This window comes from Rhodnius prolixus, unplaced genomic scaffold (genome assembly GCF_049639745.1).
Source record: "Rhodnius prolixus isolate KJV_2025 unplaced genomic scaffold, Rpr scaffold_5, whole genome shotgun sequence".
Taxonomy (NCBI): domain Eukaryota; kingdom Metazoa; phylum Arthropoda; class Insecta; order Hemiptera; family Reduviidae; genus Rhodnius; species Rhodnius prolixus.
The window spans coordinates 31,438,226-31,455,350 of record NW_027411624.1 but is presented as its reverse complement, the minus strand read 5'-3'; the positions used below and the strand labels follow the sequence as shown (position 1 = coordinate 31,455,350).

General features: G+C 33.5%; 1 protein-coding gene and 1 long non-coding RNA gene across 2 annotated transcripts in view; one reads left to right on the top strand and one right to left on the bottom strand.

The window, feature by feature from the left end:
- LOC141458986 (uncharacterized) overlaps positions 1-14,994 on the top strand; it is a 29,183-nt gene extending 14,189 nt beyond the window's left edge. The window contains exon 2 of the long non-coding RNA XR_012461327.1: positions 14,534-14,994. This is a non-coding gene — a long non-coding RNA (uncharacterized lncRNA). The remainder of the gene's footprint in view (positions 1-14,533) is intronic.
- Positions 1,783-2,887, bottom strand: LOC141458531 (uncharacterized). The gene is made up of 2 exons (XM_074136645.1): positions 2,558-2,887; positions 1,783-2,413 (listed from the first exon to the last, which is right to left on the bottom strand). The coding sequence occupies exon 2, from the start codon at positions 2,410-2,412 to the stop codon at positions 1,870-1,872; it is 543 nt and encodes a 180-aa protein (XP_073992746.1). The 5' UTR covers position 2,413; positions 2,558-2,887; the 3' UTR covers positions 1,783-1,869.
- Positions 14,995-17,125: the final 2,131 nt, after the last annotated feature.

Here is a 17,125-nt window from a genome sequence, read left to right as displayed (position 1 = left end):
TGTATTGCCAATTGAAAGTACTCAAAAAATCAGGTTTTTGAAGCTTATCACTTAATACCCAAACTGTTACAACCAGAGAAACTATTAACTTTTAATTCAGGTTGCATTTGAAAAAATGTGCGATGATTAAGGTAGCATCGTGAAAAATCATTGTTATTTAATATATTGAATGCCATCAAATTATGCATTTTTTACATGTAACTATGTAAAATTTTGCGTTATAAGCAACAATGATAATAAATAACATTCACACATATCAGAGTGGAGAAGTTACCCAGCGGTAACACTCCAAAAACATTTTACTTTCTACTGACTCTCTTCATCAGAGAGGAGATCGCGAGGCCACTGTCTTTTAAGACGTCTGGAAGTGTTGTCTGGAAATGTTCTTGAAGATAGATGTTGTACCAGTGGATTGTGTTGTGTTTGAATGTTAAGATGGAATTTTCTGTAACGTGTTTTTACAACTTGTGTGACGAAAGGAATGTTCAAGTCTGTGTGAATGGCTTGATTGGTGACGTAGAAAGGAGCGTTTACTATAGAGCGAAGAATTTTAGATTGCAAGGACTGGATCCTTTGCAGATTTGAGCGTTTGGTTGAACCCCACAGTTCGTTGCCATAAGCCCAGACTGGCTTTAGTATATTATACTTACATATATAAGTCTTTTGTTGTCCGGAGTGAGTTTTGATCTGTTGTCGAGTAGTCTTTTCAGTTGTCGGAAGCATCTGTTGCGTTCTGTTCTCTTAAGTCGAGTATGAGGGTTCCATGTGAGTCTTCTGTCAAGGTAAAGCCCAAGGTTGCGGACTACGTTGACTACTGGTAAAGGAATTAAATTGTAAAAGACAGCGTCGAAGAGTGAAAGATAATGTTTTGAGATTTTGTCTCGTTCAGTCTGATAGCCCATTTTTCTAAGGAGGTGAGGTGAGACTGAAGGTTTCTAAGAGCTATTAATGGATCTTTGTTAGTAGATAAGTTGGCAGTATCGTCAGCATAGGTGAGAAGAGTAGTTTGAGGATGAGTAGGTATGTCTGAGGAGTAGATTGTGTACAGAATGGGGCCTAAGTATGCTGCCTTGCGGAACTCCAGCGTCAGCATGGCTGAATGGAGAAAGAATAGTTCCTACCTTCACTCTAAAGTATCTGTCATTCAAGTATGATCAATTATGCGTTTAAAATACAATTTTTATGAGAAGAATGTTTCATATTATTAAATGATTTAATCCTCGGTCGAAATCTCACCTAAGTGGTTAAAACTCATCACTAAATTTGGCAATAACTTCTCTTTGCTTTGGGATGATCTATCCCACACTAGTCGGACCTTCAAATTTTTTGTGCATTCCCGAAGTTGGAGGCCCAATTGCTCTTTTTTTTTAGAAGTCAATTCTTCTTCAAATTGTCTTTCTTCGAATATTCTGACAACAAATTGGAAAACGTTATTTAAATTTAGTCTGCTGAACAGTGGCGTACCTAGAACTTTTGCCGCCCGGGGCGATCTCCAGTTTGCCGCCCTTTCTATTATAAGTCAATCAAATAGTGGTTTTTATAAATTAATACACATAAATAAATTATTAAGTTATTTAATCAATATTAATTAATACACAGAGTAAATTTTTTTAGACATATTTGTATGCACTCGTAAACATATTTATATAATATCTACTCTTCTAGCTTTCATACTAGAAAAATCGTGTATAATGCTCTCAAAATTTATATTATTTGTAATTTCTTGTTCTATTGACAATATTGCAAGATTTTGTAGTCTTAATTGACTCATTGTAGAACGAAGATAATTTTTTATCAACTTCAATTTTGAGAAGCTTCTTTCGCAACTAGCGACACTGATTGAAATTGTTAAAAAAATTCTTAACAAAATTACAATGTTGGGAACAGAATTGAATATACCATCCACGATCTTAAGAGCTTTTCGCCATTAGGCAAAATTTGAAAAAACCAGTCCTGACTCAGTTTTCTTGTTTCACCTTTGGCTTTGATTGTATTATTAGGACGTTTTACTCCTTCGCTGAAGTCGGCGTCCAAATTTTGAATTGCAAAGGGACCTTGACGTACCAGAAATACTCTTGTATTGTCGTCAATTTTGTTAGGCCATAATCCAATATCTTTCATAGAAATAGACGGAATAATTTGTGCAGCAGATTCTTCATCAGAACTTGATGAACTTTCTACTTCTTCGCCAGTATGTGAAGCAGGTCTTTCCTCTTGAACAACATTGGAAAATGTTTTTTCGCCTTCGAGGGCTGCTTCTTCGCCCGTATTTGAGACAACAATACTAAAAGAACTAGAAGTTGACTTATGGGAGATATATTTGAGTAGTGCTCCAGTATTTTTAGTCTGTATTTCCTCCCTTCTCTTCCTTTTCTTTCTAAATGACGCACCACTTTCTTTTACTCGTTTCATCCTAGGGATATATAATAAAAATATAACTTGTCGAAAGTCGAAATAAATAGTATATTATGTATAGAAAACGGCAAAGTCATTTTACTACTCTGAATAGCATTTAGAATAACATCTATATCTATAATACGTAATATAATATACTTACCTATAATAAACTCTCCAAATGCACTGGCACCCTAATAATTTGTTTCACTCTTCACTGTTAAAAGATTGAATCGCGAATGAACAAAATGGTTTATAAGCAATTTATCATTATAAATACAATTCTTCAAAACGGACTGAGTATATTTATCTATTTGCGATTCCTGAAATTGTAACTTCGTCAGTATTTTTGTTTTGTCTCGTTTAGATTTTGTTGTTTGAAAAAGATAGTTCTTATGCCGGCGCCCTAATGCTTTGCAGACCTAGCAGACCGCCTTCCGCCGGCCCTGCTTTTCAAAAGAAAAATCGATCATCGATGATTTAAAAAAATATTGATATATCAGTTCAAAGTAATCATATAAACTTTTCAAAAGAAATGACATTTATAAACTGATATCAAAAAATTTTAGTTAGGAAAAATTGCCGAACAAAATCGTAAAGATCCTTTTACGAATTCAACGAATTTTAATGAATACAATAAAATAAAATTATTATCTTGCTCTTGAATTAGAATTCAAAATTTACACTAAAATGCATTTATATACACCGAGGAATAATATTCGAAATCATATAGTTAATCATAATTTATATGAATCAAATATTAAACTTATAATAATCATAATAATCATTTATTATTCAAGAAAGAAAATAAATATGAAATGAATAAGTTGCTTTTTACAACTATAAGTAAATATAAAAAATGCCGCCCCAAGGTAAGTGCCGCCCGGTGCGGACCGCACCCACCGCCCCCCCCTAGGTACGCCACTGCTGCTGAATTAAAAATTTGAAGAACCACCAAATAATCACGCAACATTACTGACAGTGCTTATTATGAACAGAAAGCAAGAAATGCAACTTTTCTTTGCCGAAGTTAAATACTGAGTGCTACCTTTTAAGTTATAGGAACAACTGTTCTTTTTTTTTTTTTTTTTTTTTTTTAAAAAAAAAAAAGGTAATTGGACTAGCTAACATAGCGTTTAAAAAAACTGTAGAGCTCGGAACTTGATTCTGTTAGAATTTTCGCACAAAATTACAGTATTGCGTCCTGTTACGATATTTAAGTATAATTTTTTGTGAAATTGACGTTCAAATAATAATAAAGATGTTCCTATTGCTTATTAGAGTACACAAAAAAAAAAAACCTAGACTGGCGTCATTAGTAAATATTCTACAATAAAGACACCTGTGTCAGTGGGACAGATGACGTAATAAAGGTTGAAGATGTTCCCACGCCGTCCTACGGTGGCAGCACCTGTCGCGTTCTTGGTTACTTTTGTTTCGTGGAGCTCCTACGATTCACTTGAATAGTGGAACTCCAGCAGACAGTCTGGCCATTCATGCTAACCACTCTCCCACTCATACCAACGTATACTTTTGATTCAACATTCTATTATTAAGATTTTCTTGTTCTTTTTATTATTACTTTTTTGTACAATTTTTTTTTTTTTATTCTCTCCATTTCTTTTCTTCAAGTTTGTATTCCCACGATCATCATTCTATAACAGACCATTCACCACCTCCGAGAAAGAGAAAATCAAAGAAAGGATATTCTAAAACAGCATTTAATCGCAAAAGAGCAGAAGTTATTTTTTTTTTTTTTTTAAAGGAAATTGGCCTGAACAGATCAATGATCATGCTCTGGAACAGTAAATGTGCGATACTATGCATACAGTTCAAAATCTGGACACTATTGTTCAATTAGAACAGGGGTCTCAAACTCGCGGCCCGCGGGCAGTGTGGCCCCCACCTCAATATCAAAGTTAATGTTAGTGCGGCCGGCGTTTGAAACTAGTTGCATTTTTCAGTGCTGTGTGCGAAGCTGAATGAACCTACCAATCACGGTGGGATATATTGCTCTCGGAAGCGGGACATCTGCCGGGCTTATTGCGAACTTGCGCCAGAAGCGGAGGCGGCCGCGGAAATTGATGCTTAGCGGGACCGGAAAAAAAAAAGCTGAAAAGACGCATCGGCTAAACAGTGAGACAGTGACACCAAGTGGAATTATATATAACTCAGCCCCAAACATGTCTTTTTCAAAGTGAAGAGAAAGATTGGTGATGAGCACAGACAATTTCAGGCAAAGTGGGAAATGCAATATTTCTTTGTTGAGCACAGAAGCATCCCGAAAGTGTCTTATTTGTGCAGAGAAAGTCGCCGAGCGCACAAAGAATACAATTTGAAACGTCATTACACAACTAGACATGCTGAAGAGTATACCAGAGAGATAAGAGAGCAAACCGGGTTGCTAATCTTAAAACATATCTACTAAGATAACATAAACATATCTAAAAAGAGAAAAAAATTGTCAAAGTTGGGTGTTTTTCAACGTTACGCTTTTTCGTGCAGTTTTTGATGATCAACCCTTATACTACTTCAAATGGCAACAAGATTTCTTTAAGAATGCAACCAAAGAGAATGATGCAGCAGTCGAAGAATCTACATGGTTAGTGAGATGATTGCTAAAGCAGGAAAACCATTCAAAGAAGATGAATTTGTAAAAAAAAAGTGCATATTACAGGCTGCAAGTAATGTCTGTCCACAAAAGAAAGGTCAGTTTAGCAACATCAGCCTTTCTGACAACACACATATGATTGTGTCACAGAGCTGGCTCAGTGCCACAACCAGGATGACGGGATGAGAGAAACCAGCCAGCGCTGGAACTCTCTAGAAACTTCTTGGGGTTTAGGAAGCAAGAGGTCACGTGGCCAACGCCGTTTTAAGCGACGTGGAGGATTGTCAGGATGGGACGATGTGGATAGTGATTGGGCCAGAGGATTTGGGTGATCAGATAGTTTGCTGTGGAAATTTAGGAATAGGGAATGGATTAATTCATTTACATACGGAATATTGAGATCATGATGAAGGGTGCGGTTGGAGACATAGAATGGTTCGTTAACGATTCGGCGGAGGACTTTAGACTGGAAAGATTGGATAGGTTGGATGTTGGATGATTTGGCGGAGCCTCACAATTCTGCTCCATATGTCCATATTGGTCGTAATAGTGTTTTGTAAAGTGTAAGTTTGTTTTATACGTTCATGGAGGATTTCGGTCCAAGAAGTCTCCTTAGTAGTCCGTAACGTCTGTTCAGTTCTTTCCACACAAAATAAGATGAAAAAATAAAGACATTTGATAAAATTGGAATGTTTTTGTAAGAGCTTCTCTTGTGGAAAACCTGATGCGGCCCAGCCTCCAGCGGCCCCCAGGTAAATTGAAAGTTTGAGATCCTTGAATTAGAAGTAGATGGTAGAGAGAATGGTTACAATTTCCAATTGGCTAACTTCTAGACCAGGATTGTTATGTGCGATTGTAATTGTAATTTGCTAATGGGAATGTGAAAGAAAAGAAGTTAAAGTTAACCACAGTAAACATTCACTTACGGTTGTAAGAAAAAAAGCTTGAAACGAGAAATAAAAGAGATGTTAGAGAAGGGAAAATTTTATGGGCCTAGGTACGTAAAAGATTGTGGGACACTGGACCTAGACACACCTTTTGTATGGTATTTTGAGATAAATGTTCTCTCAATCTAGGATCTAAGATCATTTGTGACTTCTCAGACACTATAATTAGATAATGTATTTAAATTAAAAAAAAAAGATAAAGATTCAAGGAACAACCGTGTCCAAGTGTTTATAACAGATAAGAGTTGTACTTTAAAGCATGCGCACCTTGCTAAGTAATTTATCAGAATTAAGTCACTGCCGAGAGTTTCTTAATGCGTTTTGGGGTGTAACCGTGAAGATCATTAATAATATATAAAGCGAGCCTCGTGATTAATTTAGTCAACAGAAGAAAAAACAAGAATTAAACCTTGTTTAGTTATTACAATTGATTTCATGGAAATAAGCTGGGATTTTTATTATTATTTTTGGATAATAAATTACAGTATTTTATTTACAAATTATGAGTCAAATTAGGAGATTAGACCACGCCTAAACGCCAATTAGGTTTATTGAACGTTGCAACACTCTGAACTAATTGGAAGCAGTCTGGGCCTACAAGAAACTACAGCACCGACGCTGTCATTCCATTCCCGTCGTCTGCACATATACGAACTAACCAGAAATTATATGCTAAATATTGCTCAATTGGGCATCTCCCTTTAAATGTTATCTACTAAATTTATTACACGTTTATTCTGATATTCCAAATTTGAATTAAAAAATAAAAAATTATCATAAACCGATTCTATCTTGAATAATAGGTTCCTGTTTTATGTAATTAACTGCCATATTTATTATTTTTTAATATTTTTCATGATTTAATTTTCTAAAAACTTAATCACAGGTTATCGAATAGACTAGATTTAACCATCATTTATGTACCAAATTCTAGAGCAATGATGACACAACGCTTTCTCCATAGTCCAATTTCGCCCAATCATAGAATTTGTTCAGCTCTTTTAACTGTTTCTAGTTCTTAACAGTAGAATCAAAGATCGATTAAAAATACCATTTTAGACAAAACTCCTCCAAAAAAAAAAAAAAAATGGTTATCTTTAAGTAGAATCTATTAGTTATATTATAACTTTAAATCGAAATCACTTTCTACATAACATCTTATCAAAGATCAACAGGAACTCCCTGAATTTGGACTACAGATGTTCAAGGAATTTCTGAAGTATATGTTTTCAAAAGTGTGTATTGGTAAGGTTGAAAAAAATTCATTATTTTTAGAACTCAAGACCTCACTTACATGAAATAAAACTGTCCTCATCTTTAAGTAAATAATCTCCTTAACAAAAACTTACAGTTTAAAATGTTAAGTATAAGGGTTGATTAAACGCCAAAAGGTACACAAATCAGCAAGCACCCAAAATTTCATTAATTCTTCATTAATATTTAAGTAATTTTACTGCATTAATATTCATTAATATTTTTTAGAATTTATTAGATGTCACAGACCCTTATGCTGGCCATTTTCGTCTACAAAATATATGTTCAAGTAGCACTGTAGATTGACTGTAATATCTAGTTATTTATAATAATCAAACTGTTAATTACAGGTTAAAAAGAAAAACGTTATAAAAAATAAAAAAAAATTATGAGGCTAAAAAATTCAAAACCTTTTTTAAAAAAACACCATCAGGTATGTAAAGAGATATCTCGGTAGGCAAATTGATGGGCATGTTATATCGACACGGGTGGCGATTCAGTAGCCACCTCTCTCACCGGATATGACCCCTATGGACTATTTCTTTTGGGGATACCTGAAAAACAAAGTGATTATTCATAACTTTTTTCTTTCTTTTCTCATTTCTGCTTATCTAAAAGCATTTCTAAATCTAGGTGCATCAGAATCAAGCCGGGATGGCATCTGTAGATGAACTAAAGCAGAGAATAATAGATACGTGTAAGTCGGTTAAAGCCGAATCTATTTCTTTGGCAGTAAGGGACAATTGGCAGGAAAGTGCATGTCTATGCATCTCTAATGGTGGAGGCCAGTTCGAGCATGATCTGCAATATTAATGAGGAGTAAAATTTATAATAAAATAGTACTTTTCTTCTTATTCAATCAAAAAACCGTTATAATATTACCATTTTGACATTTCTTATAAGAATCATGTTTTCATTCATAACTTCTAAAATATCATTCACAGAAAAAAACCGTTCAAGTAAATTTTTCATTAAAAAAATAGAGGAATCTATTTCTGAAATAAAAACCGCACCTTCCCGTTTGAAAAAATGAAGTTGGTGCCTGTATCTCGCTTCTGGAAGCACCGAAAAAAATTTACAAAGTAAATTTGGATTCCTAACAAAAAACTAAGGGAACACGTATTTTTTAGTTTTTTTCTAGCTACCTTAGTTTCCGAGAAAAAGTCGTTACCCATATAGCTTGGGACACCCTGTATATGTAATATAAAATAAATAAGATATGCATATTTTTAGGACAGCTAATTATTCCAGTATTTTACTATAAGTAAAATTAGGGGGACTAAATTAAATTACAATTGAGAAACAACAATTGTTGAATAATCTACTTGTTATAACTGTGTGTTATTTGTGCTCACGAATATTTCGGTAAGACGAATTCAAGACAGTAGCCGACTCCAACTTTGTCTTTTTCTACTTTAACATGCATGTACGTATATGTGATTTATCATAATTATAACAAAAAAAATATTATAAATGAAGCGGCCAGCATAATAACATCTAATAAATTCTAAAAAATTACAGTTATAAAGGAGGATTTGCCCTACATTATAAAGAAAATTTGGGAATTTTATCTTTTATAGAAAAAGAGAAAAAAATTGTCAAAGTTGGGTGTTTTTCAACGTTACGCTTTTTCGTGCAGTTTTTGATGATCAACCCTTATACAACTGTCCTGCCGGACAGTTTTAATTTCAACTGGCAGAATTTGTTATTTCTTCATATTTTCAGGCTATCTTCCAAAAATAAAAAATAAAATCAAGTAAATTTAATATTTTTAAAAAATACGATAAACATGCGCAGCTAGAAAAAGAAATTATGATTTTGCAAATAATTATTGAATAGAAGTTTATACAGCAAAACAAATTTGATTGGTGTCCCGATCTGTAGGCAGTTTTGAGAAACTACTAGACTCAGTTTTTTTTTCTGATTAAAAACTGTGCCCAGCGTACCGCTGAGAAATTAGAAGTACTTCAAATGGCTTTTTGTATGAGGTATGCTATTTTACACCAAATAAATTTTATCTATGAATCAATCATTCATTAAAAAAATAAAATAAAGGAAATTAATTAATATTAAAAATAAATAAAATACCTTCAAATTTTATTTTCCAACAATTAATATATTGCTCATTAGGGACTAAAGATTTAATTTGTTTATCGTACGTGCAATCATTTCTAAAAGCAGTAGCCGTTGATTTAATTGCAGAAGGTTTATTTTATTGAGTTAGAGCTTTAACGTTAACTAATTTTCACTTATCATGGTGGACATAATGAATTGAAGGTTCGATAAAGGAGATTCATTTTTTTTAGGATCCTATGATTCACATGTCCTAGTAAAAAAGGGAGTTAGAACATGGTTTGAATCCTATACAAACTTTTAATTATCGTCACATTTCCTAGGAGGTTCTTATACAATTCACTACCTGATGATAGATTGTAATGAATGAAAACGGTCCTGGGATCTGCAGTAATCTGAAAAAAAAAGGCTCTGGAAATCAATGAATATATCAGAGAAATAATTTTCATACTTTAAAGTTATTTAAACTGCCCGTATATATTTTAAACAAATTTAATTCTTCCACTGAACCCCAATACAACCTTTAAAGAAAAAAATGTTGATTGCATACGACGACTGTCCATGTCTACACAGTTACACGTTATTATAATAATAGTGATACAAGTTATCTTATTACGTTTGCCCAAATAATGTCTGAATAATTCAAATAAACGCTTAACTAATATTTATTTTCTGTGTTAATTAAAATTTATTGCTAAATTGACAAAGATTTACTGTTTAGAATATTGTTAAATTAAAATATGCATTAAATATAGGTACGAGGTGTGTTCAAAAAGTAACGGGAATTTTCGTTTTTTGAAAAAAATATTTATTTATTCATCTACATTAATATTGTCGCCTTCAAAGTAGTCCCCTTCGCATACAATACACTTGTGCCAGCGCTTTTTCCAATTCTCGAAACACTGAAACTCGATCTTTGTGATAGCTTTCAGCTCTTTCAGCGATTCGCTTTTAATGTCATCTATGCTTGTAAAACGACGGCCTTTTAATGTTCTCTTTATGTTTGGAAATAGAAAAAAGTCACATGGAGCCATGTCTGGCGAATATGGAGGCTGGGGCATCGTTAAAGTTTTGTTTTTGGCCAAAAATTCACGAACAAGCAATGAAGTGTGAGCAGGTGCATTATCGTGGTGCAAAATCCATGAATTGTTTTGCCACAAATCCGGGCGTTTTTTTTCGGATTGCTTCACGCAAACGGCGTTGAACTTGTAGGTAGTACTCCTTATTGATTGTTTGACCTTGTGGCAAGAATTCATGATGCACTATGCCATTAAAATCGAAGAACACAGTGAGCATAACCTTCACATTCGAGCCGCACTTGTCGAGCCTTTTTCGGTCTTGGCGATCCAGAATGCCTCCACTGGGACGATTGAGCCTTAGTTTCGACATCATATCCGTAAACCCATGTTTCGTCACCCGTTTCAGTAGATCCGCATCGTTGTCGACTTCATTGAGTGACTCTTGAGCAACTACCATTCTCCGCTGTTTTTGTTCGAAATTCAACAATTTTGGAACAAATTTTGCTGCCACACGTTTCATACCCAAAACATCCGAAAAAATTTCATGGCATGAGCCAATTGATATGGCAACATCATCAGCGACTTCTCTGATTGTGATTCGGCGATCGTTCATAACCATTTCTTTCACTTTTTTCACGTTTTCATCGGTTGTTGATGTGCTTGGACGTCCAGGTCGTTCGTCATCTTCAACGTTTTCGCGGCCATCTTGGAAACGCTTATACCACTCGTAAATCCTTGTTTTACTCATAGCAGACTCACCATATGCCTTTATTAACATTTCACACACTTTATTTCATTTTTTACGCAAAATTTAATACAAATTCTTTGATCCATTTTTTTAACAAACAAAAATCGCCAAGCTCGAAAAACACGTCTAACCTTAACGGCTGCCACTTAAGAAATAAACAATGAATATTACTGAAAATTTTATCGTACTTCAGGGGCATGTGTACCAACATAATAAAAAAAAAAATTTACAGTCAGACTCTCCAAACCCGCGAAATTTAAAAATTCCCGTTACTTTTTGAACACACCTCGTATATAAAGAAATGAAATTACAAAATAAAATAATAAATCTTTTTTTGTGTTAGTGGCAAAAGATAATAATTTAATGTCTGGAATTCCTTGCATTTTAAAAAGGGGCATTAAATCAATTATTATTTATTGATTTTGTACCTCAAAAATGTTGCAAAGAAATTAATTCAGAGATCAGTATGTTAGAGTTGTTTGACTTTTTTAAGATCGTGAACCTGCTTTTTTTTTTAGCCTATATTGGAATTAAACAATTAGAAAAATAACTGCAGATTAATCTTTTATCAAGTACCAATGAAATTGTGTCAAGGAGGATTTTAACCAAATATGGTGTGCCCTAAATATTTGGAGTCACTTTTTTCTTCTTTTTTTTTTAAGTGCAGCTCTAATTAATGTAGTTTATTGGAATATTCCCTGACCAGTAGGAACTTTACTTATTATTCTTTTTTTGAGTTTACACCAGAAATACTGAGTTTTGGATTCCTTTTAGATTCCGAAATTGTGGTTTTTTTAAAAACAGTCTGTCTCGCTGAATGTATCCAACATAACTGAAAAAATAATAATTAATAAATAAAATAAAAATCACAGAAAAGTGAAATTATTTCATTTAGATTTTGTTTGAAAAAGGACCAACAACAAGTTTCAAGTCTCCTTGATTCGATTTACAACTTAAATAAAATAAATAAATCACGGCCAAATCTAGCCATTACAACATCAGTTTCCTCCACGTAAAATTATTTTAATAGCTATAAGAAGGGGAAGATCTATGCTAAGAGATTTCATCAGAGAATCCACGTGTCTAGAATAAAATACAGCCAACACACGTGGACAACTAGTTTTTTTTTAGCTACAAAACTGAAGACAAGTTTTATGTCCGACTAAAAACAACTATAAACAATCAATTGATCAGTTTCAAATGTATGCAGATGTGATACATGTTCAACTGTATACATATGCGCACACTTCTCCACTCTATATTCTAGCAGACATGCCGCGGATCGTACATTGTAATAGTGGACCTTTCTATGATTTATTGTTCGATATTCTCCAACTTCTTCCCATTTTCAGGGGTCATTTAATTTCTTCATTTGAACTTTTCATACATGCATATAGTTAGTTTATTAATTAATTAATTAATAATGTGGTATTAATTAAATGGATTGTTAATGGCTTGTGTTTCTAATTGAATTTTGAAATGCTTTAAAACAAGAATTTGAGGAATTTTTCTTATATTACCTTTCTCTGAGTTCAAGTTTATTTATCTTCTAGTTTATTGATTTATTTTTTTGAAAGCAGTTTATATATTTCATAGTTAAATGGTGGAGTGATAAAATTCCAAACTAAAAAAACGTGCGTCCATAAATTTTACTTTTATTATATTTGGTATTTATTTAGAAAACGAATTATGTTAAAAATATTATATATTTCTCTCATCTTATTTTTTTTTTTACTAACAACTTCAGCCTTTAGTAAATAGAAACTAGATCAGCTTATTAGTAATTCAAAATGAGTAATTACAGTTTTTAATTGACCATATTTTTTTTCAACTTAATCTGCTTCACTCTTTCTAATCTTTTAATGACGATCCTTCTTTTCTAATGGTTTCAATGTTACTAATTTTTTTCTAAACCGATTCTTAAGGATTTATTTCAGTAATTACTGGGCCTACATTAAAATAAATCTCATGATTTTAATTGATCCCAACATGCCTGCAAGAAAAGGTAGAAAAAGTTTCAAATGGTAAAAAAAAATTTAATTCCTCTTATTTTTTTTTTTTTTTTTTTTTTTTTTTTTTTTTTTTTTTTTTGGCGCATCAACAGCTGAGGTCATTAGCGCCCGGAGCTTTTTCCAGTGCACTGCCGGCCTCCGGACAGTGTTCTCTCGTTACAGACAACACTGTCCATCACCGGACAGTGAGCTGTAAGAAGCTCCTAGGAAGAGAAAATCTAAGGGTCAGCTGCTGGATTCGAACCCGGGACCTCCGCGTGGGAGTCCAGTATGCTAACCTCATAGCTAATCCCTTCCCTAATTCCTCTTATTATTAGCAAATATAATATTATTTTTTTTATCAAATAGATATTTAGAACTAATAACCAAGTCGTAAATTATGCAAATAAAAGGTGTAATACTTTAATTTTAACCAGTTATAAAAGTTAAGTAAGTATAAGGGGTGATTAAACAGCAAAATGTAAACAAATCAGCAACACCCAACATTTCAATCATTCTTCAGCTCGTAATTTCAGCCATTTAGAAACCTTGAGTGTTTTATTCAAATTTTACAACAATTGAATATCATTCAATGAAATTTCAAATGAATAAGAATTTTTAAAATTTAATTAATTATTTTAATACGTCATACATAATTACATTACGTGATAGTTTTTTTTAAACCAATCATTTTATAAAACTGCCATAAAGGTACTTTCTAATCTTGTATTAACTTTTGTGCAAGGACATAAACATCTAATTTTTGTCCTTGTCTGGTTTTGGTTTTGGTTGCTTTTATTTTTTTTTTTAAACAAAGAAAAAGAAACGTATAGGTAACAAACATTTTTAAATATTTGATAAGAAAACACCTGGATATTTTACCTTGGGTACAGGTAACTCCAGCAGGTATTAGCATAATTTTTCTTCAGGACATATCAGCTGAGATTAAAATATTAAAGACTTAATTTATGCTTTACTTTGACTTAAAGTACCTTTGATGTGTTCATATTTGATTACATTTGAGGGAAGCCTGCTCCCACAAAAGCCTGAAGATGCCATTCAATGGGTTTTTGCGAAGGAAATGGCTCAAATAAAGGTTATAAATCTTAAATTTGGTACCGTCTCTTCAAGGTCCAAGAGAAACTACCAGAATTTATTTAGCAGTTAATAAATGAACAATATTTGTAACAGCACTATTAATTTTAAAAGGAAAAAATTAAATCGTTTTGAAGTCAAATGCATAAACGTTATAAAATAAAAATAAACATTTTAAATGAAGTTTTCACAAACTTTTATTCACGTTTAACGTAAGCACACTTAAGCAGGTGTACTAAAGCTGTTTAAGCAATAATAAATAATAATAATAAATCATCGAACAACTAATAATGATATTTATCAGATAGGGAGTAGTCATTTATCGTAAAGCGCCTGGCAACAACACGCAATTCTTTGAAAAAAAAAGTAGAAATAAAAACGATAGTATTTTTTGTTTGCAGGTGTAGGCTAATGTCTCGTGATTGCCGAAAAAAGAGGTTGCAAAAAGAAGAAATAAAAAAAGGATAGAGACAGGAGAAGAACAGCGAGTAGATTTGGATAAGGAGTAAGCTGATAGTTAAGAAAGAAGACGAAAAAAGCAAAGAAATGAACGGCCAGGTGAAAAAAATCTTACAGAAGATGAACGAAGACTGGAATGGGAAAAAATAAAATTAAAATAATTTGAACGTTGGGTTTACTTGGGGTATTTGACAGAACTCAAGGGCAACGAACAACTTCCCTTTTGGCTGTTTGTGTTCTTCATTTTGGCAACAACATCTCCTCCGGTCTATCTTTAAATCTCTGGTATTTATTTACCTATTCTTCGCCATCTACTTCGCAAATCATAATTTACATAAACAATTAACGAACGCTACGATGATTTCTGAACTAGGATATAATTATAAATCAATTACATTCGCTACCAGAATTGCTATTTAAAAAGGTTTTCGAATGTAATGTTCATAATATTGTTAAATAATTATGTGATTAACTAGACATAAATGAGTAATAACCAATTAAAATTCAGAGCTAATTGTACTAATCTGAGAAGGTAACAAAGCAATCAGAGACAAAAGAAGCAAAGTACGAGGGTCGTTTGAAAAGTCCGTGCAAAAATAAAAACTACTTAATTTTTTGGGGTAAACCTTTTTTATTTTTCAACATAGTCTCCTTTTAGGCTTATACACTTCGTCCAACGCTGCTCTAGTTTGTTGATCCCTTCCGAATAATAGGATTTGTCCAAGTCTGAAAAATAGCCATTCGTTTTTGCAATCACTTCCTCGTTTGAATAAAATCTTTTTCCCGCCAGCCATTTCTTCATATTGGGGAACAAATAGTAGTCCGAGGGAGCCAAGTCTGGAGAATAAGGGGGATGTGAAACGAGTTGGAAACCTATTTCCATTAATTTTGCGACCACAACTGCTGAGGTGTGAGCTGGTGCGTTGTCGTGATGGAAAAGGAATTTTTTGTGGGCCAATCGTGGGCGTTTTTCTTGCAGCTCGGTTTTCAAACGGTCCAATAACGATGAATAATATGCACCTGTAATAGTTTTACCCTTTTCCAGATAGTCGATGAGGATTATTCCTTGCGAATCCCAAAAGACAGTCGCCATAATCTTTCCGGCCGAAGGAACGGTCTTCGCCTTTTTTTGGCGCAGATTCCCCCTTGGTAACCCATTGTTTAGATTGTTCTTTGGTCTCAGGAGTGTAGTGATGTATCCATGTTTCATCCACAGTGACGAAACGACGCTTAAAGTCCTGCAGATTCTTCTGGAACAGCTGCAAACCGTCCTTGCAACACTTCACACGATTTCGTTTTTGGTCAAGCGTGAGCAATCGCGGCACCCATCTTGTGGATAGCTTTGTCATGGTCCAAATGTTGATGCAAAATATTATGTACCCGTTTATTCGAGATGCCCACAGCACTAGCAATCTCACGCACCTTCACTCTTCTGTCATCCATCACCATATCATGGATTTTATCAATGATTTCTGGAGTAGTAACCTCAACAGGGCGTCCAGAGCGTTCAGCGTCACTTGTGCCCATATGGCCACTCCGAAAATTTTGAAACCACTTATAAACTGTTCTAATCGAAGGTGCAGAGTCACCATAATGTTTATCAAGCTTCTCTTTAGTCTCCTGAGGCGTTTTGCCTTTCATAAAGTAGTGTTTAATCAACACACGAAATTCTTTTTCGTCCATTTATTTGAAAATCACTCGACTTCCTCGATTCAAACGAATTCCAAACACAAAGAAATAGACCGATCTGGCTGAAACTTGGTGTGTGTTCTTCCAAGAGATGCTACTAACTAAACATAACCTCGATACGCGCCAGTGGTGCTATCTCTCTGACTTTGCACGGACTTTTCAAACGACCCTCGTAAGAAGATGAATAAAGCAATTTTTCTGATTATTCTGTTATGAGGTTTAACAACAGAAAGCACTAAATTCTCCAATTTATCGATAGTTCAATACAAGTAAATTTCAATCCGAAATTTCATAGATAGTCGATGAGGATTATTCCTTGCGAATCCCAAAAGACAGTCGCCATAATCTTTCCGGCCGAAGGAAAAATTAGGAAAAAGTACTAGAATGTTCAAAAATGTAGTGAATTTTAGCTCTCACATTAGAAATCTATAACAATGCTAGATTATAGATATTAAGTCGACTTCTTTTGGCAATTATTTTTATCTTTTTTAAACATAATTGAAACTACTTATTTTTTCTATAAACGAGAAATCCGGTATTACTCTTAATATAATTTTCATCATCTAGATTCTTTCACTATATGTTAGTTGGCTTCACCACAATAAGTTATTTGGGTTCACGAAGGTTCACTATTGGAGGTTTTAAATGAATCATATCCCTCTTCTTCAAATCAAATTTCTAGAACAGAATGATAAAAAACTATAGATTTATAACTATAGATAACGTTTATGAAAAAAAAATGAACCTGTAAATTTACAGGTAGTAGAATGTTTATAACCCTTAAAACTCAGAAGCAACACATTTAACCCTTTTTAATCGAGAAGAGCCCTTAATGACACAGGCTG